Source organism: Nelumbo nucifera, chromosome 6 (genome assembly GCF_055504915.1).
Source record: "Nelumbo nucifera cultivar China Antique chromosome 6, China Antique-T2T, whole genome shotgun sequence".
NCBI lineage: Eukaryota > Viridiplantae > Streptophyta > Magnoliopsida > Proteales > Nelumbonaceae > Nelumbo > Nelumbo nucifera.
In genome coordinates this window covers 64,443,360-64,469,898 of record NC_142654.1, presented here as the reverse complement: position 1 = coordinate 64,469,898, position 26,539 = coordinate 64,443,360, and the positions used below count along the sequence as shown (strand labels likewise).

The following is a 26,539-nucleotide window of genomic DNA, read 5'->3' as shown; positions in this document are numbered from 1 at the left end:
AGCATGCCAGCCAAGTTCCTCATTCCCGTCTCTGTGATGTTATTACAGTCTTGAACCTCGAATTTGGCCAGTTTTGGGCAGCCACGGGAGATGGCCAGCAAACCAGAGTCGGTGAGATCGCCGGTGTTCTTGACGGACAAACACTCCAGCCCAAAAAACGATTAGGGTTAATTTTCATGGAAGAAAAAAATGCAACAAAAGAAGAAGAGATGCAAAGAAAATAATATCCGAGGGAGGGAGGAGAGATGTATAAACGCTCGCATGCTTCAGCCGATCACACGATTCGGAGACGCGTGGCGCGTCCTCCGAATGCGCGAATGGTGCCCTAACTAAGGGTGCCTGTACTGAAGCCGAAATCCTTTGATTAGTGCAATCCCATTCAAACAGCTTCCTGAAATCTTGCATTGGGAATCGAAATAAAGCACACAAGTATTGAGATCTTTCCAAATTCTAATGCACTGTAAAGGCCGTTCGAACTAAAAAAAATCTTGGCTTAAAGTACACTGAGGTTCAATGCAGAATTACAATCCCTATAGTCGATTAGTAGCCCTCCTATAAATTGCATCTTCCCCATATAGTCAGGGTTCATCCCCTGTAGCGTGGAGCTAAAAGATTCTGACTTGAACTGATCAATCATTCTCCCAAGAAAGAGCCATGTATCGAATGATGAAACTGAATATTGGACAATTTATGGAGGCGGGATCTGCTCCAAGAAAGAGCCAGCATACATTGAGAATATCTCTCATACTTAATATAATAAGGGGAGACGTTCCCTAGTGAGAATTGCTCTTTTTGCCAAGCAATTCTCACCTGATCACATTTTGATTTGCGCAGGGATCTTCACAGAGGAGATTTCAAACCACTGGTCTTGCCATTAACTTTTGCGGAAGGCCAAACTTGTGTTTAATTCTTTTTTGTTCAGTCTCCTTCAAGTTTGTTATACAAAGTTTCATGGGCACAAAGACTTTCAATCAAGACTCTGGATACCTGATGTAAAAAACTTTATTAATTTACAGCCGTTATAAATGCTACCTTTTAGTTATCAAAAAAAATTAAAAAATTAGAAAGTATCTTCTTAACCCAATTGAACAGTTTGGTTTCAAATTTTTTTATAAAAAAATCAGTTTTGGGTCCCATTTTAATAATTAACTTAAAAAACCCATAACTAACCGAACCCATAACTTATGGGAGCGAAGGAGAAGGAGGAGTATATATATACACTAGCGGGCCCTTACGATGCACGGGTGGGGTACCCCTCCTTGTCCTTCATCCCCACAAGTCAAGACACTCTACTCCATCCCCACCTTGACCCCAACGGTGGGAAGGGTTTGGGGTTCGGGGAATTATATGCAAACCCCACCATGTTCCCATCTATCTATGCCCCGTCCCCATTTAAGATTTGAGAAAACTTCCCTGTTAGAGGTAGGGCAAGGTAACGTCCTAGTTTTATATGGAAAATTGCCATCCCTACAATCCTAATAATTTTCTATAACTAAATAACTAATAGTAAATTAAATAAAAATATATTATAATATTTTATGATAATGTCCAAAAAAATTATAAAAATTGCTATTAATTAGTAGTAATGTATAATAAATTAATTATTTACAATAACAATAAATTAATCTAAAGTATTTATTTTTTAAGCCTAAATTATTTATTATTAATCAAAGTAAATATAATTATTGTAAATTACATTATTTTTAATTAAAAGTACACCATTTGTTATTAATTAATGTAAAACTAGGTATGATTGAAGTCAACCAGGTGGTCTAGATAGGTGTGGATAGACTTAATAAATTTCATAAATTATTTAATAATTTTTTATTAAAATAATAATGATGTATTGTTATTTAAATAATTATGAAATAACTTTTGATAGATTAAGTTCCTAATTTAATTTTCCTAAATTTTTTAATAATTAATTAGTTGAATAATAATAATGGATTACTATCTAAATAGTTTAGGAGAATATTTTTTTCATTGATTGATTTCTTAAATTTTTAATTACTTATTAAAAAATAATTATGGATTATTAGTTAAAGATTTTACCCAAATTATTTGATAATTTTTAACTATAATTTTTTTATTTTATAGAAGTTAGTAAATTGCGCTAATTAGTAATGTCTTTTATCAACAAAAAGTAATATCTTTTGTCAATAAACTATTATAGTAAAATTTTAACAAAATTTTATTAAATTACAATAATTAATGTATATTGCACTAAAATTGAAATTTTGAACATTTATTAATAACCAAAAAATTATTAAATAATGGATTTTTTATTAATTTTTGGTAAATTATTAAATTATTTAATATTTTTTAAATAATGGATTATTTCTGAAATAATTATTTCATAGTGTTTGGTAGAATATTTTCCAGAAATTTTTAATAACTTTCATAACTAATGGACTATTTAACAATAATGGAAGATGCCATGAATATATAGGAAACACTGAATTCCCCTTATATTGTTAATTTGCTTGAAATCATTTCTATAGATATAAATATTGTTTGATTTGGAAAACCAAATCTTATAACCCTATTTTTATGGGAAAGTGGAAAGAATAGATGTGAGTTGTGGGGGAAAAGAGAGAACCCAATGGGAAGGGAGATGAATGAAGAGAGAGGTGCTAAGATGGCAAATTGGAGTGGTGGGAAGGGGAAAAGAGAGAGAGTTAAGGAGAATGGAGGGTTGGGGTAATGGAGTGATGATGCACAATCCGGTCGGTCCTAGCTGCCGGTTACCTCGCCTCTGACGGAGCTGAAGGTGCCTGAAACAAGGAAGAAGCTGGGGATTTCCGGGGAGGAACCCGGTTGGAACACTCCGAAGCTCAAGTTAGTGCTCTAGAGAAGGCAAGGGAAATAATGGATTTCGAGATCAGAAAGCACAAAATATCACATACCTCTTTCTCTTGGGGGAGGAAGGCCTCTTAATGCCACCTGGTGCATTTACTCCCAAATTTCTGCTAAGTCAGTCATAACCGCCTCTGTGGGGGGCAGGCATAACCGCCATTGTCCTCTCTATTAGGGTCGTCCCTGCCACGACTGAGATGGCGGTGGCAGGTGGCCGTTACGGCGTGATTGCCGTCTGTCAGACCCAGATCAGTCAAGCGTGCTGCCTTAGAGTACGGATGTCATATATGGTTTCAAAGTCGCGCGACCTGGAGTCGAGGTGCCGAAATGGTGCGCGAGGTGAAGTCTTGAGATTAGATGAGCGAATCCTACTGTCCCGAAATGCTAGCACATGATCCGAACTGGCTCAAGGTGGGCTGGCCCTGGCCTTGCCCCTCGCGGGCTTCGCTGTTAGCCTCGGGATCCTTTAGGGAGAGCTTGGGTTTCCTTCTGGAGAGCTCAGGAGCTCGGGCCTCTCTTTGAGGAGCCCGGGAGTTCGGGCCTCTCTTCGAGGAGCTCGGGAGTTCGGGCCTCTCTTCAAGGTATGGCCGTGCTAAGTCATCGTGCCGACCTGGCGTTCCTGCCAGGTCATCTTGCCTTCTTCCACGTGTCGCACAGCCAAGGGGTCGGGTCAAATCTACCTCCATCATGGAGCAAGGAGAAACAAAGTGACATAGACCATGACATGGACCATCTTGCTATATATATATATATATATACTAGTAAGTATGCACATGCTTTGTACGTGGGCAATTCTAGATGATGATAATGATAGTAATAGCATATCCAAAATTTTTTATAAAATTTTATGCATTTTTTATTTTTTGTTTTTAATTATTAATTGGATCAAGTTGTGAAGTTTCAAGTATCATTGACAAGCCTACTTGCTTGGGTAGACTCTTTTTTTATAATGTTTTATCTTTTATCAAAAATGTAAGATTTAAATAGAGGGAACTGATTGAGGTGAAAAGTAGTAATTCAAATTACAATTTAAACCTTACAATTAAATAGAGACTAAATTATATATATATATATATATATATATATATATATATATATATATATATATATATATATATATATATATATAAGATGGAATACAGATTGAAAATGAGAACATGGACGAGTGGTGACCGTCTCTATTTATACATGTTCTTAAAGTAATCAAAAGGTCTACCAATCAATGACCTTGATGCCTCTAAACATTTCAATTTTCTAACATCCCAATGAATGCAACAATGTAACCAACCTACATGAGAATGTGGTTAGTCTAACCATCTCCCACTTGGTCAGTTGCTATTTTATGAAAAAATTTTATAGGGACAAAGCAAGGAAGTCAACAATCTTGGTTTTAATGACTTCAATAAATACTTGAGCATAAAGGTTCCTTTCTAATTTAATGCAAACAAACCTATTTTCATGTTAAATATTTACAAAATCACTATCCCCAAGTTACAAGTACAAACTGGGTATAATATAATCAGCTCACAACCCCAAAAACGGTTAACAAACCATAATGGTATATGTCATCTACATATCAAGATGATGAAGGACAAATGGTAGTGATCAGCTACCCAAATCAAATATGCACATAATAACAAAAAAAAAATTAAATTACAATTTGACAAAACAAACACCCACTAATTAAATAAATTCATTTACATCACAGACTCCCATATCATAAACATGTTTGAATATGCTAGTATGAAGTTCTTTAGTCATAGGATCTGCTAAATTGCTTTCTAAGGCTATAAGAAATAGTTATTGACCCATCATGAACCTTGTCACGAACAAAATGATACTAGACACTGATATGTTTAGCTCTTGAGTGATGTCCTGCATCCTTTGAAAGTGCAATTGCAAGGGAATTATCACCATAAAGTTGTAAAGGTTTGGATACAAAGTTAATGACGAGCAATTCTCTCAAAAGGTTTTTCAACCATATGGCATGCCTTGTAGCCTCATAACAAGAGATGTATTCTGCCTCCATGGTAGATAAAGCCATGCATGTTTGCTTTTGGCTCCTCCAGCCATCATAAAAACATACCGAGAAGTAGATTTTTTGGAGTCTAGACATCCCTTGTAATCAGAGTCGGCATTATCCAGTCACCTCCAGATTTTCAACTTGGCCATATACAAGCATGTAGTGTTTTGTTCGTTGAAGGTATCTTATTAACTTTTTAGCTATTTTCCAATGTTTCTATCTTGGATTGCTTTGATATCTCCCCAATATTCCTATTGCAAAACTTAAGTCAGGCCTGGTGAACATGTTTAAGTCTAATGTTTCCCCAGCATTTTTAATCTTTTGCCGCTCCAAATCATTCTTAAGACATTGATTCCCAAATGGAGACTCTTTAGAAGAAGAAGAGTCCATGCCGAATTTCTTTAGCATTTTCTTTATGTAAGCTTCTTGTGAAAGACCTAGAAGTCTCAACTTTTTATTTCAGCATATTTTGATTCCCAAAACATAGGATGCCTCACTAAGATCTTTCATGTCAAATGAGGTAAATAAGAATTACTTAGTTTCTAGCAGCATTATCCAATCATTTCCTACTAAGAGAATGTTATCAACATATAATATCAAAAAAACAATTTTGCTCCCACTAACCTTCACATAGATACAATTATTTGAGATGTTTTCTTTGAATCCAAATGTTGTTATGAGAGTATGGAATTTGATGTATCATTGCCTCAAAGCTTGTTTAAGTCCATAAATAGACTTGTTTAATCTGCAGATCTTTTGTTCTTTTCCTTTTATGACAAAACCTTCAAGTTGAAGCATATAAATAACTTCTTGCAATTCTCCATTGAGAAAAGTAGTTTTAACATCCATCTGAAATAAATCATAATCATAGTGAGCAACCAATGTTATTAATGCACGGAATGAATCCTTCTTGGATACTGGCAAAAAAGTCACATTGTAATTTACTCTTCTTTGAGTGAATCCCTTAGCAACTAATCATGCCTTAAATTTCTTAATAATTCCATCAGAACTTCTTTTGGTTTTGAAGACCCATTTACAGCCAATGGGTTTTCCCCTTCGGTAAGTCAACCAACTCCCTTATTGAGTTATGTTCTATAGATTTAATTTCCTCTTTCATGGCTTCCAACCATTGCTTAGAATTGTAATGTTTTAAGGCTTCTAAATAATTTCTAGGATCATTGTCCACATGATCAAGTTCAACAAGATATACAATATAATCATCTGTGAGGGTCCAACATCAACATTATTTAGAATAACATTTAGAGTGAGACTTAGTAAAACTTCATCTATTAAGTCTTTTATTTGAATTTTACTCCGTTGAAAACTATTATTGTCAGTTTCAAGAAACTTCACATCCTTGGATTCGACGATGGTAAAGTTAGGATTTGATGGATCATACAACCTATATCCATTTGATCTTTCTGTATACCCTACAAAGTAACAACTAATGGATCTGGATGAGGCTTTAAGTAATCCTGGGGATAGAATCTTAGCTTCAGCAGCACAACCCCACACGTGTAGGTGATTCAAACTTGACTTCTTTCCAGTCAATATTTCATATGGTGTTTTGGGTATTAACATAGTCAAACATCACCATCAATATCAAAAACCCTATGCATCGCACAGGCCATTCCATGCTAGACACGATGTTGTGGCCACCACGACCCACCGTATACGGTATGGGTCTTGTCAAAAACGGGTCATAGTTGACCCGAAAACATCATCTTCTTTGCCCAACTTTCTCAATCGGGTTTTGTGCAATCTGAGCTAAAACGCTGATTTCAAACTGTCTATTTTTGGTCATTTCCAGCGACTGGTCAGCCTCCAATAGATCATAGATGGACAGAGGTCAACTGGGGATCTATTTCTGGCATATATTTCGTCGGAATTCGGCCAAATCGCTGAAAAACACAATTTTCGTTTTTAAGCATTTCAAACAGGCTCTAATACCAATTTTGATGATGTTTTTAAGATAAAAATAGAAATTAGATCTAAACACGATTCTTAACAAATATACATTCAAATATCAAATAAAAGGATACCTTCCATCTCTCCAAGTAGCAAACTTGATCCCACTGGAAATCGATTTGATAGACAAGTCTCCACTCGACTCCAAGCCTCCAATAAGATGGGAAACAGATTGAAAATTAGCACTTGGCCGAGTGGTGACTATCTCTATTTATACATGTTCTTGAGGTAATCAAAAGGTCTACCCATCAATGACCTTGGTGCCTCTAAATGTTTCGATTTTCTAATAGCCCAATGAATGCAACAACGTGACCAACCTAAGCGTGGTTAGTCTAACAGATTCTACACATAAAAGAATCAGATGTAGATATTCAAACCCTCCAATGACTTGAGAGATGATATTATGAGAACAGAGATAGCTATTGCCAATGGGATGGGAATCAAAACATAATGAACCATCTCATCTATCAACAGTTTTTTTCAATCATTTCCTTTTGATTTTTTCCATTTATACAAAAAATTCCGCGAGGCAATAATTATTTATCATATATCCAGAATTGTTGACTTTTTACCCAAAAAAAAAATTGTTGACGACTGTTTATAAAATAAATTTCATTCTTGTTCTCAAACATGTGGATGGAGGATGGGGCATCTATAACCCTGTTAACACTTGGGGGCGTTCTTGTTTTGGATTTTGAGAGGGGGAAAGTTGGTCAATGGAATTTTGATTCTCATTGACCAAAAAATCCATGTCTTTTTTCAGATTTATGTGGGACCAAGGAAAGTTTATTTTCTTAGGTCTTCTAGGTGGGTAAATAACTTTCCCACCTGGGGAGAAAGTTGCCAACACATGAATGGAACAAAAATACCCTTATTAATAATGGATTTTTGTGGCTAAAATGGTCATTGCCTTATTTACATGGGAAATAAAAGAACATGGGTAAATGCACTTATCCCGGTAAATCTTTCCCAAAGGTAAATGCATTTACCTAGGTAATAAGTAACTTACCAAAAAACGAACAGCGCCTTAGTTCCATCTTCCTTGTAGTATCCCTTTGTTTCATATCAGCATATTGCTCTAGTTAATGGGCATTTGCATCTGCCGTATTGTACTTGTTTGGTAGCTCGTTGTGGTGTTGTATTTTCTTTTCTGTTCTTAGGTGTTCTTTTAGTTTGTACTTCGTAATTTGTGTTGCTTTGTTTTTGTGTTTTATCCTTGTTATTGTTGTAGTTTCTTGAGCTTCCTAATGGAAATTTTTTTCTATTCCTCTCTACCCCCAAAATTAATTTGCAAATGGCAAGTCCCCCCCACCCAAAAAAAAAACATGTGGATATATTGGTATATTCACAAGTCAACTAAAAGACACCCAATCTCAGTTTATGACTTACCACATGGATGGTTGATCCCTAATTTAGGGGGTGTCTATCTACTCTCTCATGACTGTACTAGAAACAAATAAATGTGCACCAGAAACAAATAGAGAGGAAGAAAAAAGAGATGAAAGAGAGCATCCATAACATCTATATCGGAGCTATATAAATCAATGCTTATTAGATTGCATAAATATCTTACATTGTCTGATTGAGAGAAACGATATAATAGATTGTTAAACCATTGCTTAGTAACCCAAAAACTCTGTGTGAGAGAGTTGCAGACTATTTTGAGCTTTCAATAGGGGATAGATCTCTATAATCTGCAGGACCATAAGGTTCAAACAATTCTCCAAGAAGCCCATTCTTTCTCTTGGGGTTGCATCCCATATCCTTGCATAACTGATCATTGTACCAAATGTGTACCACACCAAGACATGATCCCCGAAAGTACCGACCACTATACCTCTTCATGAAATTTTCCCATCTTGCTATATCTTTCTCCATATCTGATATGCAAGGTAACTTGAAACTACCATCAAGGAGATGCGCCAGCCATCGACATCTCATTTCTGAAGTATACAAGTTTGCAAGACTCTCTGAGTATCCAATTATCGCCAGTTGTGGAATTCGAGGATGGATGCACTCTCTGCAGTAGCACACAATTGAGTTATAGAGAGAGCTGATGCCAAATACCTGCGTTTGATTGCAATGGAAATTTATTTGCATTGATGCAAAACTATGGCAGTGCAAATGATTTGGGTGCATGTTTTCTTTTTTCATTGCAGTATAGATGAAGTAAAATATGACCTAAAGCAGAATAAAGTAAAATCCAAAACAAAAGTAAGTCAGAATTTTCATTTTCTTTTCATTTGCACTCCCATGCATTTCTACTACTAATGCAAATAAAATTGCACTGCAACCAAGCATAGACAATTTTCTCAATATAGATGGCAATAAATAAAGTTTTAACATATAGCAACCTATAGAGTGGAACTGTTGTGGTGGGTAAACCTATCACTTGTTCTTGAAAAGTGGGTGAAGTAAAAATGTCTTTTAGCTTTTGATCTCCCTTGTATCCTGTGGCAAATATAACAATATCTGTTTGTAGAGGTGCAATCTCATCCTCAATCATCAATCCATCTTTGCAAAAGCTAAAGCTCTTTGATTTCTTCAAAACAATGCTTCCCTCTGCCACTCTGTCATAAAATTTATCTGGCAAGATTGTGATTGAGCACATGGAAATTTGTTGAAAGAAGCTGTGTTTAGGTATCATTCCATACTTCTTCAGAGGAAGCTTCCATCTTAGGTAGCTCTCTACAAATTTTGAGAATGCCCACCTCTGCAAATTACATTACCTTATTTAGTTCAACTCATTAAAGCTATGTTTAGTTTGATTTGATAGAAAATAAGAGAGAAAAAAAAAACTTTTCCACAAGTTGGGTAAAATTTATTTAGGTAGTTGAAAGAGAGAAGAATCATATAGGCGACTCTTCGATGCCTCTAAGGATAATGTAATAGATATGATAATGGAAGTTTAACTATATGAGTATGGTAAAGGATAAATAGGAGATACCAAAGGTGAAAGTAGGGTAGCCAAGAGAAATAGTAGGAATCCTTCACCAGGCTTATGGATCATGAACTCTGAGAAGCGGTTGAGGTACAAAAGAGCAAGGGGCACCCCCCATGGCAGGTAATTAGGCATACTCCAGTGTTCAGTCCTGTATAGCACTGTACAAGGATGCTTGACTCCTACAAATAAATAAAAGGGTTAATAATACATGCCTTGAAAGTACATTGCAATTACACTAATATTATAGAGGGTGTTTTGGTATGTGGTGTTGTACAAGTGCTGTGTTTGTACCATGGTTCAAAGTATTGATACGCCTATCGGTAGAGGCGTATCCATACTTTAAACCACGTGGAAATATATTTTTTTATTTTTTTCAAAACTTGATTTTTGGATAGTTTAATACCCATATTTTTCATTAGAAAATAGTGGGATCCCAAAACCTCTGTATCGGGACTCATTTGCACCTTGGTTTGTACTTGATTTAAGCATCAGAAGTTGGGAGAATAGAGTGTTTTGCACAATTTACAATGTGTAATTGGCACATAGGTGCCATATAGGATATCCGAAATGAAAATGCCCTGTCTAAAAGAGGAATCATATAAATGGTGTTTTCAATGGGATTTCAATGGGTCAAATAGTAAAGCTGCATTGATCCAACATGCAACCCTGTCATATTGGGTTTGAGGCAGCGTTAGTTGGGTTCAGTGTAGGATTGTGTTAAGTGAGGTTAACCTGCATCAACTTTGAGAGTGATGTCTTTGAAATTACTTTATCTAAGAAAATATATACAATGAAATGTTTATGAGCAGTGACATTGATGAGTTCATAAATATGGTCTGCACTTAGAATATAGGTCCCATACCTTATAAGGTTGGGTCAAGTTCAACAATTCTATTTCATTGAGTTGTGTTGAGGTTATTAGAAGGCGTATTGGGATTAGGTTTGGTTTGAGGTAAACCTGTATGTAACCCTTTGACATCTCTAGTTGGATATTTTATTTATGTTTCTATATATATTTTATTTATTTTTCTATATACTCTTACAAAATTCTATAAAACCCCATGAATTGCATTATTCCCATATTAGTTATGAAGGAAAGAAGAAATGGCGGGAGTTGTGAGGCTAGTAGTCCTCTTACATCTATGCTTGCATGGACTCCCCCATTCCCCATCCTCTCACCTACATTAGAACAAAACATGCCACATCATCATGTCTCTCCTTGGTTTCTTACCCCAACGGAGGGTTCCTACCCGGCCCCTCTTCCTTACACCCTTCCTAGCTCTCTCAAGTTGCACATCAGCAACTCTTTGCTTCAAATATGATTCTTTTATCTACCAAAATACTTCAAGTGATCCAGTTTTTTTCCTCAATTATTCAGTTGAACTCGACAATTCCCCCAAGTGGGTGGATCTAGAATGGAGCATAGTCCTGTCACTGTGGTTTCGGTCCAGCCCAATGGACCCAAACCGATTGGGCCGGTTTTGATTAAAGGATCTGGTAACGATGGGTTGTTCCAGTTCCTAATATATTATCAGGTCCAACGGATCAAACCCAATTGTCATCAGAATCAATTGGTTTTGTTCTGAGTTTACAGATCCAAGGATCTGGTTCAGTTCCAATTTCTTAACTTTCTTGTCGGGTCGGTTTCCACTCAAACCAAACCCGACCCATTGACAGCCCTATACCTATTTCCTTTCTCCTTTAGTTTTAAGTATTATTACAACTAATACATTGGGTAAATTGAACTGCATGTTGGGCTCGCATTGGGCTTCTTCGAGTAAATGACAGTTTTGACCTTATTATCCTTTTAAATATATTTAATCAAAAGAAAATTAAATTAAAAATATCAATTTTGCCTCTAGTAAGACTAAGACACAAAAAATTATTCTATTTAGTTCTATTTGATCAATTTTTTTTTTTTTCACAAAGAGTTGGTAAATATACTTTTCGAATAAACAACGATTAGCCCATGCCCTTTAACATTTTCCATACAGTTTACGAATCATATTACTATTTTCACCCGGCGACCATCCTCAAGGAAGGGGAGGTAGCAGATCGCCGATGGTTTTGGTGCGACCCCTCCAGTTCCTACTTCTGGGTTCGAACGCCATTGCCACCGAACCAGCTCTTCTTTTGTATTTTCCACACAATCCGTTTCTCCTTCCTTTTTTTCAAAATTTTCCAGAAGGATCACACGGTTTTGGTACGACCCTAAATCCATGATTTTGGAATTTAACCTCCCACATATTTTTCATCCCATCCCTCTCTTTCCCTTTTTCTCGTCTCCATCCCACCAACCAAACGAGCCTTAGGGTGAATTGATCCAAAAAAATTAAAGGAAAAGTACGGATCGTCACTATAAAATTCTGATTGGTCATTCTCCCAAAAATTAAACGTATGGGCCGTCACTGTCCGATTGTACACGCGCTTTATTTAAGCCTGCCTTGAGTTTTACGAGGAGCAGATCCAATTCTCTTCTGGGTTGGATTGGATAGAGTTCTCGGTGATGCCGGCTTTAACTTCTCTTCGACCGGTTAGAACTTAGAAGTGTTGGGTTTCCACTAATATTCACGCTCGGCTCCGGTAACGCAATTCGGAGAAGAATCGTTTGAAGGGCTCGGCAGAGAACGTGTGTTGCAGTCGACAGAAAAACATAAAAATAGTTTGATCAAAAGTTTGAGACTTACCATTTGCTTTGGCACATTCTGATGCAATGTCCAACGCTGATTTCTGGAACCCCACCACCGTAACACGCTTTCCTTTAATAAACTCAGCTGCAGTTGCGTTATCCATGGCTGAGTAGTCCATTGCATGTATCACATTGCCATCGAACACCTCTGGTCCCCTGTTTTCTGGGAATACTGGAATATTTGGAAGGTCGCTGTAACGTCCGATGCAAAGGATCACAAATTCCGCTTCGTAAACCTGTTTTTGTTTAACCCTTTCTCATCAGTCATCAGTTGCGTGTGTGTGTGTCTGTGGAAGATCGATAGAGAGATTACAGTATTCCGTTACCTGAGTTGATTCAGTGTTGGCCTCTTGAACGGTGATGTTCCACTTGCCTCTAGGACCGAAGGCCTCACCAGTGCCACCCCAAAGACTCCATGAGAGAATCTCATCGTTAGAAGTTCCCTCGTAGTCGATGCCGATCACTTTAGAATTAAATTTGATATGGCGAAGAAGGTCGAACTTCCGAGCATACAATTCAAGATACTCCATGATCTGGTTGCTGTTGGGAAACTCTTCTTTTACGGTAGATGGCCATGGAAAATCTGAGAATTCATAGACAAGCTTCGGTGTCTGGAGCTTGGTAGTCTCCAAAGTTTGTGCCCAAACTCCACCAATTCCTCCCTTGGATTCGAGGACGACCGGACGGAAACCCTTCTCCAAAGTATATTTACAGGCAAGGAGGCCACTGATTCCGGCACCGATGATCGCCACTCTCTTCGCCATTGGTCCAGTAGTCGGCTTGATGAGAGATGGCGCAAATGGCCTTTATTAATATATTAATAATATTTAGGGAAAAATACGCAGACACACGATGCAGAATTCTGAATTCCAGCCCCCTTACAAGTAGCCCTCCCTGTCCCTTATAAACCACATGCTGCCCGTGAAATTTGGCATCAATTCTGAGCTGGGCTGATTTGTACCTCTCCCTAATATTTATTTGTAATTTTGTACTTTTGTTAGGCAGCATCTGGGGAAAGTTCTTGTTCTTCAACTCAAATACAAATAGGCATGCTCCACGTGGACAAAGAGATTATGTATTGTCCTTCGTTTGTCGATTTGTCGGTAGATTTTTTCATGAATCGGGCCGGGCTTTCACTCTATATTAACAGATTTTTTTACGGCCTGAGTCTGAATCCGATCCGACCATCGGGGTTACAATTTGGGCTCAAGTCCAGTCCTTATAAAAAGCCCACTGTCTGGGCTTGGGCCTGAGCCCGAAGTCTAACTTATGCTATTGTTATTGCTGAAGTGGTTAAATAGAGAGACAGAAAAAGAGAAAGAGAAATTATAAAAAAAATAAAAATATATATATTAAATTACTAATAAATATTATATATTTTATATTATATAAAATACATATTATATATTTTATAAAATATATAATGCTAAATTGGATCGGACTTTTTTGACAAATCCCGAACCCGGCCCAAAACACAGTCGCAATTGGAGTTACTGTTTTGGGCCCGAGGTCTAATTACATGTCCAAATCTGACCGGGGTATAGACCGGGCCAGGCCGTTGGGCTACCTGGTATTAAAAACTGAAAAACCGCCTGTAATCGAATGGAAAATTCTGATTAATCACACCGAGAGATTAATTTATTAAATAATTCAACAAATTTTCTCATAGATTAAAATGGTCAATTGTCATTTTTAGTAATTCTAATTCAAATTTCAGAACAATATTCTTTATATTCATATATCAAAACCCAAAAAAAAAATCATGCATTTATATATTAGACTTATAGCAAAGAAATAAATCGTAAATAGTTATTTAAGTCCAAAAAAGTAAAAGCACCTTTTATGGGCGATCCATTCATCATTTACTAATAAATTACTAACCATTTGAAATACACTCTATTTTCTAATCTCTTATCTCTACCATAACAGCGAATCAAATAATCTCTGGGTTGGGATGGTCTGGTCTACCCTTCCCTCTTGCGTCTTGCCCATCTCAATTCAGGGGGCGACAATTGTTATTTGACAGATCTTAACATGTAAACATGAGACGAAAAACTAGTCACTTCTGTGTTGTTTTATTTTTTATTAAAAGATAAATTAATCCATTTATAGTTTTTTCATCCATCTCGATCCCCATTTCGTACTCATCTACCTACATCTCTTCGGCTCTTGAACTCCCTTCCTCCTCAATAGAGAGATGGATAAAGGAGTGACACAACTTTGATTCTTATTTTTTTTTTTTCAAATATGAAAAATAAATATAGAGATCTTTATTTTCCGTCTATACCTTCATACGTTGAGAGATTTTGTGTCATTAACTAAATGCGAGGACACTGAGATGGGCAGAGTGAGAGGATAGATGATTCCAACTCGTAATCTAAACTCGCCTCAAAGATATTTTTTTGGAAATTCGCTCCAACAGCCGAAGAATGAAGAAGGCCTATAACTATGTCTCTGAAGACTTGAAGACAAATTTGAGGTTTTGGATTAGTGCCTTTTCATTGCTGCAATATGAATCCCGATCTGCTCCCATATTTGAGAATATCTCTTATATTTGTATTTATTATTTATAAAGATGTTTTCAATACAGGGTGGGATGTGAAAAATGCCATTGAGACTCTTGTCGTTTTTGTCTTGTTTTTTTTTTAAGAAAGTTCACTAGGCAGTCACTTATTATTCAACAATACAGGCATTAAAAATTCAGCCATTGAGGCATATAAGGTGGGATTGTTTGAAGATACAAATATATACGCCAAGCACAAGAGAGTTGTAGTTATGCCCAAAGATGCATAGGTAACTTGTGAGGAAACCAGAGGAGACATTGAAACTGTCCGATTTTGTTTCAAAAATATGAGAAATCAAATGATCCAGTTGGAAATAGTTTTGTTTGTTTTGTTGTTGTAGTTGATTGAATGGGTTTTTTTTTAAAAAAAAAAGAACGTTTAAACGTGTCTCTATTGTGAGAGCCATTTATCAAAAAACGCCAAATTTAACACTTGTCTTTTTCAAGGCTGCTTTTTTATTGTTTGATTTATCTGACACTTAATGGCATCTAGTGGCGCATAATGACTCTAACGTCTCAAAAAACATTTAAAATATATTTTGTCATATGGTACAAAACGTTTATATAATAAATGTAAGGGTAAATTATAAAGACCCCCCCATATTCTAGGGTTTGTGACAAAGACCCCCCTATACTTTGTTTTGTGATAAAAACCTCCTTGTATTATGACTGTGAGACAAAAACTCCTTCCTATTAGCCTTCTGTCCAAAAAGGCTGTTATAATCCCATATTATCCTTAAAATAATTAGATAGAAAAACATTGTTCATCTTTCCCGACCTTTCGATACTATGCATCCGTTCCTTCACATTTCTCTCTCCCTCACTCTCCTCTCTCTTCCTTGAATCCGATCTGGTGGTCGATCAAATGGTCGAAAACGACTCCAAAACCAGTAGCCTCAACGAAGCCAACTCCAGCTCCAAGGACTTTCATCGAGATCAAAAAGACGAAAGTTGACTTCAGCTGGGAATCGATGATTACGTGACGGAAAGAACCGAATTTAAGCATAATCAGATGGAACCAACCACTCCAACAGTCAGATTGGTGGAGCTCGATCTATTATTAGCAACAGCACACAAGTTAAACCATTATTAAATCCTCGTCTAATCAACAACATTTATCCCTCCCCCGTAAATTATTAAATCCTCGTCTAATGACAGTTCGATTGTTGGTTAACAAGGTATGATGTAGCGCGATCTGGACACTCCTAGTTGGTGGAAACCTGGCTCCTAACTGGCGACGGACGGTACCTGAGAAGAAGAGGGAGGTGAAGAATTCCCGGGGAGCTCGCCAGGCGGGAACACTCCAATGCTTAAGTTAGAACTCTGGGAGAATTGTAAAGAATGCAAAGAGAGAGCTAAGAGTGCAGATGGCACAAGTTCAGTACCTTTGCTCCTTGGGGATCGGGGTCCTTTTATATTGGAGTTCTGTCAAATCAGGCGCAACCGCCTCTGTCAAGTCAGGCGTAACCGCCTCTACTGCAGCCGTTACTGCTAGAGCTGAGGTGGCAGGTTGCAGGCAGCCGTTGCAGGGTACGGACCTATCAGGCGTGCCATATCTTTCAGAAATGCCAGGCACGACGCCGCCTGATGAGGGATGTGGGCGCAGCCTCCAGATTCAGTAGGTACTGTTGTTAGACAGATCTTTCCTGCAGGTTGTCGAGCTACTTTGCACCGAGCTACCTTACACCAAAGTGCTGGGGGTGCGTCGAGGTGCTTATGCTTGAGGCAAGCCTTAGGCAAGTATAGACAGGAGTGTTAATGGTGCTGGCCCGAAGTGTTTCCACTTTGGGATACTTAGCCGCAGATCGGGGTGTTCCCTTCTCAGGAAGGAAGAGTTTGGGGCTCATTGGGAGGAGCTCGGGACTCCTCGCTTGGAGGGAGCTCGGGGCGTTCCTCCGTTAGAGAGAGTTCAGGGTAAGCTAGATGTTGCTTTCCAGCGAGTTGCCACATCCACCGAGTTGTCCGCCAGGCTCCGACGAGTTCGTTATGCCGAGTTATGGCCAAGCTGTTATGTTGAGTTATCACTTATGCTAGGTCATGTCCAAGTATGTGCCCCTATACTTTGTTTTGTGAAAAAGACCCCCTATATTATGACCCTGGAACAAAAACTCCTTTCCATTAGCCTTCTATCCAAAAAGCTGTTATAATCCCATATTATCCTTAAAATAATTAGATAGAAAAATACTGTTCATCTTCCCCGACCTTCCGATACTATCCGTCTGTTCCTTCACATTTCTCTCTCCCTCACTCTCCTCTCTCTCCCTCGAATCCGATCTGGTGGTCGGTCAAATGGCCGAAGACGACTCGCCTCAACGAAGCCAGCTCCAGCTCCAAGGATTTCCAACAAGATCAAAAAGACGAAAGTTGACTTCAGCTGGGAATCGATGATTACGTGACGGAAAGAACCGAATTTAAGCATAATCAGATGGAACCATCCACTCCAACAGTCAGATTGATGGAGCTCGATCTATTACCACCCAGCCGCAGCGGCGGCGGCAGTAGTATCAGCAGCAGCACACAAGTTAAACCATTATTAAATCCTCGTCTAAACAACAGCATTTATCCCTCCCCCGTAAATTATTAAATCCTCGTCTAATGACAGTTCGATTGTTGGTTAACAAGCTAAAACTAGAAAACGAATCAGATGTACTTAAAACCATGTTTACATCTGTTTCACTTCTAAATGCTTATAGAATTAATGGTTTTTTTTATTTATGTTTAGCTATTTGCATACTAAAATCACAACTCACGAATGCAAAATTGACAAAACATTAGTTACCCTTACAGACCAACACCAACCTCATAGAGGAGGCGTAGTCATTCACTTTCTGTGTCTTCCTCTGTTTTTCTAAGGAAAGAGAATAAGAGATAAAGGAAGCACAGTTTTCTGAGTTACGAGGTGTTGAACTGAAGGGTTGTATCCATCCTTTAATTCTCCACGTGGCCAAAGAGAGGATGGGTGAAGGAGAGAAAAAGAAGAGAAGAAAGGCAAGACAATAGGTTAAATAGGTTTTAAGAGAAAGAAGGACAAAAAAAGAAAATAGAAAATATTTAGTAAGGTATTTTAGTAATTTAACATCAAGGGGATTCTTTGTCACAGACCCCATAGTACAGGGGGGTCATTGTAATTTACCCTATATGTAATCGATACTAAATAGAAAAATAGACCAAACCAGCTGATTGGACCAGTTGAATTGTGACCCAGAGACCTCTAGCTGATTTAGTCATTCCCCCAAAACTGTAGTGGGCAAAAAATCGATCAAAATTGGTGACTCAAACAATCAAACCGAAAAACCAATGATCCAATCCTAGTTTTAGAAAACCGGTCAATTTTTTTTGACAATATTTTACATAAATGTAAACATCTAAAAGCCATAACTTTGCACTCGGATGTTCGGTTGGGGTGATTTTTTTTTTTTTTTTGGTAGCTTTTTGAGATCTATATGTTTCCAAGGTGTGCAAAAGGCACTTTGCCACACTATTTTGCTAAAAAACACATTTTTTTCTTCAAGTATTAATTTTTAATATAAAAATTGAAACTAAAATAATATATATATATATATATATCTTACATCATCACAGTTCGACCTCTAGTTAGACCCCGATTGAACCTTTGTGAACCTCTTCTTTTCCAGATCGATGCTCAATCCGTTTCTCTCAACATTGGGTATTAGTTAGCTTGGACTTCCATGTTCAACAAATATGGAAACTAAGGGGTCTATTTGATTCGTGATTAGGATTAGAATTGGAATCAAAATCTGAATCACCTATTTCCAATGCTCGTTTGGTTTAAAAAAGAATCAAGGATTCCAATCATTGTTGTTTGGTTCATTTGAAATCAGAATGAGAGTCAACCAAAACTTTTCAATTTTGTATTTTATTAATATTTTAATATTATTATTAATTTATTAATAGCTTATTTAATTATAATTATTATTATTATTATCATCTTATTACTTTAATAATATTTTGTTATTTTATAAATATTAGGGTTTGGAGTTTTTTTTCTTGAGAGTTCTTTTTATGAACTTTGAAATTGTTTTATTAATATTTTAATATTATTATTAATTTATTAATAGCTTATTTAATTATAATAATTATTATTATTATCATCTTATTACTTTAATAATATTTTGTTATTTTATAAATATTAGGGTTTGGAGTTTTTTTTCTTGAGAGTTCTTTTTATGAACTTTGAAATTGTAGTCCCATTCCCAAGGGGGAGCGTGGGAATGGCCATTCCCCCATATGAACTTCTACAAAAAGTGGGAATTCAAATCCTATTAAAACAAACGGTTGGATCATTCTGATAGCAGCAGAAGATAATTTTTGACTTATAGCCATTTGATAGCAGCAGAAGTTGTCTTCTCTAAAGATGTAATTGCATTCTTCTGAAAATGGAGAAGTGACATCCACTCTGAAATCCATACACTCCCCCCGAACACCAAAATAATAAGAAAAAAAAAAAGAGAGATAAGAATTAAGAAACATCTGATGCTAAAACAATTTTGGCACCCAGTAAGATTAACATAACCAAGTTTCCTTGAACAAAATACAGGACCATACCCCAGTACATGAAAAAAAATGGATGGAAACTTTTCTTTAAAAAGTTCAGAGTTTTCGAACCCTTCGACCTCCTACTTTCCTATCCCCATCAACCACAGACATCTCAGAGTTTTTTGAGGAAGTGGGTCTCCTGTTCTCCTTACTGCGCAGAGAATATCTCGAGCTTTCTGTTTGACCAGTTGAGAAATTCGCAGGGACCGATTTTCTCAGGCTTCCCAGTTTCTTCGAGTCCCGCCTTTTACCAGACTCAACATTAACGCCGAGATTACACACAGTTCCCCTCTCCTCTCCTGTCTCACCACCTTTCTTCCTCTTCAACCTCTCATTCCTTCTGGCGGAGTACTCGTCATAGAACCTTCCTCTTTCAAACAGAGAACCACCGACAGTACCAGCAAAAGCAGGACTGTACAGATTGCGATTTCCGAATTCCTGCTCGACCATCTTAGCCAGAGCCCGGAACTCGCATGACATCGATTGGTATTCTGGTCGGATCTGCGAATCCTCCACACCCCACAAGCGGTTCGAGTCTTGGGTTCTCGTCAAAGAAGCTGTTGCCAACAGAAAAATTCAACTAATTTGTATAAACATCTATACTTTTCACTGAGTTGCAGAGAAAAATATATCGAGATTAGAAAAAGGGGGGAATATAGTTGTATGTTTTAATCACCTAAAGGAGTTTGGACGGAGCAGGCGGTAGAGCGTAGGATCCTGCGAGGACGAGATGGTTCGGCAAGCGGAGGCTTGCAATCTGAAGGCGACTTCGTCTTAAACATTGAAGCCGGAAGAAGAATTGCTGCAGAAAGAAAGAGTATGACGATATGAACAAGGAGCAATTTCTTGAAGAAATGGATATTTTGATGATTATGCATTAGTTAGAGGATCATTCAAGGAAGAGGAAAGATGAGCACTTACGGTTGTTTTGTCTCCTCTTTTGGTGTCTCAACCGAGTTAAAACTTGTCTTTCTTCTAGTCTGCTTTCTGGTTTGGGTTGATCTGTGTGCAAGGGGTGATGAACAGGGGGGCGTCTATTTAAGTGGGGAGTGGAGCGCCTCCAACGGTCATATTCTAATCCCAAGGTGGATAATACCCTTCGGTTCAAAAAGTGGGTGAGGTGTCCAATCGTGGTTAGAATACGAAACCCTAGACTCGCCTCTTGTCTTCTCTCTACTAAAGACACTGTCAGCATGCGTGCGTTATTTGGAATTCAAATCACCTTCTTCCCTCCCTCCCCCACCAATACTCCCTATTTGGCTATTTTATATGATCGATCTTGTGCTTTTACAAAAATATCCTCATAAAATCATGATTTTCCTATCATTCGTGGAATTACCCTCGAGTAATTTTATGTGATCATAATCATACCATTGCATGCGTGGCAAGTTTCATACCCTTTTCCATTTCAAAACATAAACCATATTGCCTATTACCAAAAAAGAAAAAAAAAGCCCTGATCCAAACAAATTATTTGGGGATCTACACCAACACACAGAATGCTGCCCCACTGTTTGTGCTGCCAGGTGACAGCAACATCATCAATCAGAATACTGCATTACAAAAAATTGGACAGCTGGTCATCCCATTAAATTCAAAGAGAGGCTGTGTTTGGTTTGAAGGAAAAGGTGTGGAAATGAAGAAAAAGGTAAGAGAACACGGCCTTAGTTAAAAAAGGATAGAAAATTACTGGACCTCCACTTCTCCGATTACCAAATTGACATCACATTATTTTCTCAACGTTCCATGAGTCAAACTACCCGGTGTGGAGAATCCCTTGGATGGACTAAGAAAGTTAATTATGAAGGCCTCGTTCTCAAGAAAGATTTATCCGAGTAAGTACATTTATCGATAGTCTTTTATTTTTCATGTAAATAAGGAAATGACCATTTTATTCATAAAATTCTATTATTAAAAGGGACATTATTGTCTCATTCAAGTGTTGGCAACTTTCCCCTAAATAGGAAAGTTATTTATCCACCTAGTAGATCTGCTCATGGGTCAAGTCGGGCCGGACTTTACTTCTTTATAAACAAAAAAATACTAGGCCCAAGATCGAGCCTAGCCCGACCATCGGATCTCGATCTTGAGCTCGAGCCCAGCCTTATATAAAGCCCAAAGCCCGACTTTGATAGATATTTTATAACATATTAATTATATATTATTAATATATTATATATTATATAATATTTTATACATTTTTCATTTCCCAGCAATGAACTCGTTGTTTAGTCATCACTAAGAAGTTTGCTGAATAGGCCATCACCGAATTCACCAAAAGAAGTAGCCACATGAATTTGTGTTCAGTTCCAAGTGAAATAGTGACCTCTAACACATTTGGCTCCATTGCTATTGTTGCAGTCAACAAAACTATAACAGAAATTGGAGACACATATAGAAGCAAGTTCACAGAATTCAATTTTTCCCCTTCAGAGGACACCTTGAAGAAGACTTAAAGGCCATTGCAGCAATTGCACTTATGCTCATAACGAATCCATAGAAATGAAAACCTGGTTCACCCCACTAGCGATCATAAAAGGGGGTATTTGCCTTTATTGCAACTTAAAGTATAGGGGTCTTTGTTTAAAAATAAAGGTAATATACAACTTGTAATAATTATGGAGAATTTACACTCATGAGCCATTCTATGAAATTTTAGGAGAGAATAATTAAACAAATATTACAACATAAAACAAGTGTATTAAAAAACTAATTTGGCTTCATACCAAGGAGGTCAACCATGGAAGCTATATTTTTCTTTTTAAAAAGGATTAATAGAGAAGTTCAAAGAGATTTAGAAAAAACTTATGATAGAGTTCTTAAAGAAATAATATGGTGGATCTTGAAAAAGAAAGGGGTTCAAAATATGTATATAAACCTAATTAAAGATATATAAAGGGGGCAACAACCAATGTTAGAACACAGTTGGTGAAACATTAGATTTCAAAGTTATGATGGATCTTTAAAGATATATATAAGGGGGCAACAACCAATATCGTGTTCACTCATATTTGCTTTCTGGGTCATCGGAGTTTTTTTTTAAGGTGTAAGTGACGGAAACATCATAGGAGCCTTTTGTAAGGTATAGCTCAATACCTTTTGTGCTTTAGCCCCCCCTGTTTCTTGATAGAATGTCTTCTATCGAGAAACACTTGATTGAGGTTTGCTAGGTTTGTGACATTCGTCTTAAAGTGATCAAGGCCAGTCTCTTGAAGACTACTAAGAAGTTGGAAGCCCTCATGGAGGAGTTGTGGTCACCAATGTGAGGTTTGATAGAGATGATGGATTTGAGGTTTTTTATGCTTTTCTCCAAGAGCATGGGATTATTCATCAAATCTCCATAGCCTATACACCTCAACAAAATGGTGCTGCTGAAAGAAGAAATTAAACGTTAATGAATATGGTGCATAGTATGATGAGCAATGCCACTTTACCCACATCATTTTGGGGAGAATCCATTAAGATGGCAATTTACATTTTGAACAGAGCACCCTCTAAATCAGTACCAAAAGTTCCATATGAAATATAGACTAAAAAGAAGCCAAGTCTAAATCACCTAGATGTGTGGAGTTGTGCTACTGAAGCTAAAATATTAATGCCAGGGTTACATAAAACCTCATCCAAATCCATTAGTTGTTACTTTTTGGGGTACCTAGAAAGATCAAAGGGATAAAGTTTTTTTGATCCGTTAAACCCTAACTCTATCATTATCAAATCCAATGATGTAATGTTTCTTGAGACTAATGATGATGGTCTTAAAAGGAGTAAAATTCAAATAGAAGATTTGATTGATGAAGTGTTACCGAATCTCACTCCAAATGTTATTCCAAATAATGTTGATGTCAGCACCTCACAAAAGGCCTCAGGGAGTCAGAATATATGCAATTCTAGATGATTACATTATATATCTTCCTTAACCTAATTATGTAAATAATGATCCTGGAAATTACTTAAAAGCATTAAGACATCAAAATTATGAGCAATGGTTGGAAGCCATGAAAGATGAATCTATGGAGAGCAACTTAGTGTAGGAGTTGCTTGATTTACCGAAGGGGAGTAAACCTATTGCTTGTAAATGGGTCCTTAAGACCAAAAGAGTTTCTGATGCAACTATTGAAAAATTTAAAGCATGATTAGTTGCTAAGGGATTCACTTAAAGAGAAGGAATAGATTATGATGAGACTTTTTCAAATGGGCGTAAAAACTACTTTTCTTAATGGCGACTTGAAAGAAGTTATTTACATGCTACAACCTGAAGGTTTTGTTATAGAAAGAAAAGAACAAAATGTCTATAAATTTAAAAAGTTTATTTATGGGCTCAAACAAGTTTCGAGGCAATAGTACATCAAATTTAATACTATTATCACAGCATACCTCATATAACTACATTTATGTGATGGTCAGTGGGAGCAAAGTCGCATTCTTAATATTATATGTTGATGGCATTCTCATAGCAAGAACGAAATGATCAAACTATGTTGATAGAAACTAAGTATTTTTTGTCTACCTCATTTGATATGAAAGATCTTGGTGAATTAGAATATGCCGAAATAGAAAGTTGAGAGTTCTAGGCCTTTCATAAGAAACTTACATAAAGAAGATGCCGAAGAAGTTTGGTATGGCTTCTTGTTCTCTTGGAGAATCTCCATTTGTTAAAAGGGACACTTTTAAGTCTTCATCAATGCCCTAAGAATGATCTAGAATGGGACAAGATGAATAATATCGCTTATGCATCTATAATTGGGAGTCTAAATGTATGCATTGATTTGCACTTGACCAGACTTAAGTTTTGTAGTGGGAATGCTAGGGAGATACCAAAACAATTCTAGTAAATGACTAAAAAGGTAATGAGGTACCTTTAGCATACAAAGCACTATATGCTTGTATAAATCTAGTTGTTGTTGGATACATTGATTTTGATTACAAAGGATGTGCAAACTCTTGAAAATCTACTTCTAGATATGATTTTATAATGACTGGAGGATCTATTTCTTGCAAGAATAAGAAATAGGCATGCGTGACCCTATCTACCATGGAGACAAAACATATATCTTATTGTGAGGATAAGGCATGCCTTATGGTCAAAACTCTTTCTAAGAAAGTTACTCGTCATTGACTCTATTTGATTAGTGGGAGCTTATTTTGCCAATTTGTAATTTCATTCTATTGATTCAAATCTTGTTACTATGTGCACATTTGATTAAGGTAACTACTCATTATTAATTGTCCTTCGTCATGATATCTAGATGGCATACACCATTATGGTTTGTTAACCGTTACTGGGTTTGTGAACTCATTCTATTATACTGTACTTAGTGACTTAGGGATAGTAACTTTGTAAATATTTTGACATGAAAATGGGTTTGCTTGCATTAAATTAGCAAGGATTCCTTCATCAAGTATTTATTGGTCATTAAAACCAAGATGGTTGACTTTCTTGCTTTGGCCCTATGGAAATTTTGAATCCATAGAATAACAACAGACTAAGTGGGGGATTATTAGACTAACCACATAATCACATTGTTGATTAAATACACTTATTGGGCTATTAGAAAACCGAAGCATTTTAAAACGTTTAGAGGCATCAAGGTCCTTGATGGGTGGACCTATAAATAGAGAGGTCACAGATCACAGCTCGGCCAAGCGTCCATCTCAATCAATTTCCCATCTCCTTGGAGGCTTGGAGTCAAGTGGAGACTAGTTTGAGAAACCAGCACCGGCTGAGGTAGGGCTTGCAAATTTTGAACAGGAGAGAATGAAATGTACGATTTTATTTTGATATGTTTGAATATATATCCGTTTAACATTGTCTTTAGAGCCGATTTCCATTTAAAATCCATCACTACATTCAGCAATTGGGTGAAGCCCCTACCATCTATTCTTAGAAACTAGCCAACTTTTCCTCTTATATAATTAGTACAAGAGACTTATTACAGCCATACAACCCTACTCGGTCACGACTGAGAAACAGGTGGGGACATTATGTAATTGCTTCACCGCATTGATTTCACAAGCACAAGCAATGGCACATAACGAATACATCATGTTAACGTACCTGTAAAATTAGGTAGTATTATGTCGAAGAATACCAATAAATTAGCAATTTAATATTCAGATTAATTCACAAACCAAAATTTTTCGCAAGTTCCTCTGCAAGAACCACCATGGGCCAGTTTTTGATGTTAATCTGGAGAACAAAAAAAATTGAATAAACGAATACATCATATTAAACGTACCTGTAAAATTAGGTAGTATTTTGTTATGTGCCTTAGGAGAACTCCTAAAAGCTAGCTGTTAGAGGGAGGGAACCCAAGCACATATATACCCCACAACAGCATCCTATTCTACCGATGTGGGATACCTCGCATTAGCATCCCATACTACCACCATGGGACAAATGGATCATAACATCCCACCATGCTTCTGCAGTCCTGGCACCCACGCAGGCTGGCTTTGTACTAATCCACCTAGTCCCAGCCAAACACTGCAATACCGACGTCACCACCTGCGCTGTACGATTGCAACTAGGAGGCATAGTGTAGGCTCTGATACCATCTGTTGTACCTTAGGAGAACTCACCCCTAAAAACTAGCTGTTAGAGGGAGGGAACCCAAGCATATATATACCCCACAATAGCATCCCAATCTACCAATGTGGGATACCTCACATTAGCATCCCATACTACCAACATGGGACAAATGGATCATAACATATTATGTCGAAGAATACTAACAAATTAGCAATTTAATATTCAGATTAATTCACAAACCTAAATTTCTTGCAAGTTACTATGCAAGAACCACCATGGGCCAGTTTTTGATGTTAATCTGGAGAAAACAAAAAATTGAATATGAGAATTTAGAAGACAGGAACACACTAAATTGGCAATTAACCATGACCAAAATGGATCAAAAAACTACAATTGAAAAATTCCTCATT

At 37.0% G+C, this 26,539-nt stretch overlaps 3 protein-coding genes across 7 annotated transcripts in view; all 3 read right to left on the bottom strand.

Annotated features, from left to right (window-relative positions):
• Positions 1-8,375: 8,375 nt before the first annotated feature.
• Positions 8,376-13,403, bottom strand: LOC104587110 (putative flavin-containing monooxygenase 1). 2 transcript variants are annotated; one of them, XM_010244570.3, is made up of 5 exons: positions 12,807-13,403; positions 12,479-12,716; positions 9,795-9,970; positions 9,202-9,560; positions 8,376-8,914 (listed from the first exon to the last, which is right to left on the bottom strand). In XM_010244570.3, the coding sequence occupies exons 1-5, from the start codon at positions 13,242-13,244 to the stop codon at positions 8,830-8,832; spliced, it is 1,296 nt and encodes a 431-aa protein (XP_010242872.1). In that variant the 5' UTR covers positions 13,245-13,403; the 3' UTR covers positions 8,376-8,829. The 2 variants fall into 2 exon arrangements, with proteins under 2 accessions (XP_010242872.1, XP_010242871.1); XM_010244569.3 differs by having other exon boundaries at positions 8,376-8,867.
• Positions 13,404-19,403: 6,000 nt separating this feature from the next.
• LOC104587109 (uncharacterized) lies at positions 19,404-20,817 on the bottom strand. The gene is made up of 3 exons (XM_010244568.3): positions 20,522-20,817; positions 20,277-20,402; positions 19,404-20,157 (listed from the first exon to the last, which is right to left on the bottom strand). The coding sequence occupies exons 1-3, from the start codon at positions 20,793-20,795 to the stop codon at positions 19,655-19,657; spliced, it is 903 nt and encodes a 300-aa protein (XP_010242870.2). The 5' UTR covers positions 20,796-20,817; the 3' UTR covers positions 19,404-19,654.
• Positions 20,818-25,348: 4,531 nt separating this feature from the next.
• LOC104587108 (MATE efflux family protein) overlaps positions 25,349-26,539 on the bottom strand; it is a 49,390-nt gene continuing 48,199 nt past the window's right edge. The window contains exons 14-16 of one of the 4 annotated variants that reach the window (XR_733548.3): positions 26,370-26,427; positions 25,730-25,787; positions 25,349-25,655 (exon numbers count right to left, since the gene is read on the bottom strand). Coding sequence is in view for 3 of the 4 variants with exons in the window: in XM_010244567.3 (XP_010242869.1) it covers positions 26,370-26,427 (58 nt within the window). In the remaining variant the exon portion in view is untranslated. Of the gene's footprint in view, positions 26,428-26,539 lie in introns of all 4 variants that reach the window. The other 3 variants (XM_010244567.3, XM_010244566.3, XM_088889745.1) reach the window with 3 other exon arrangements.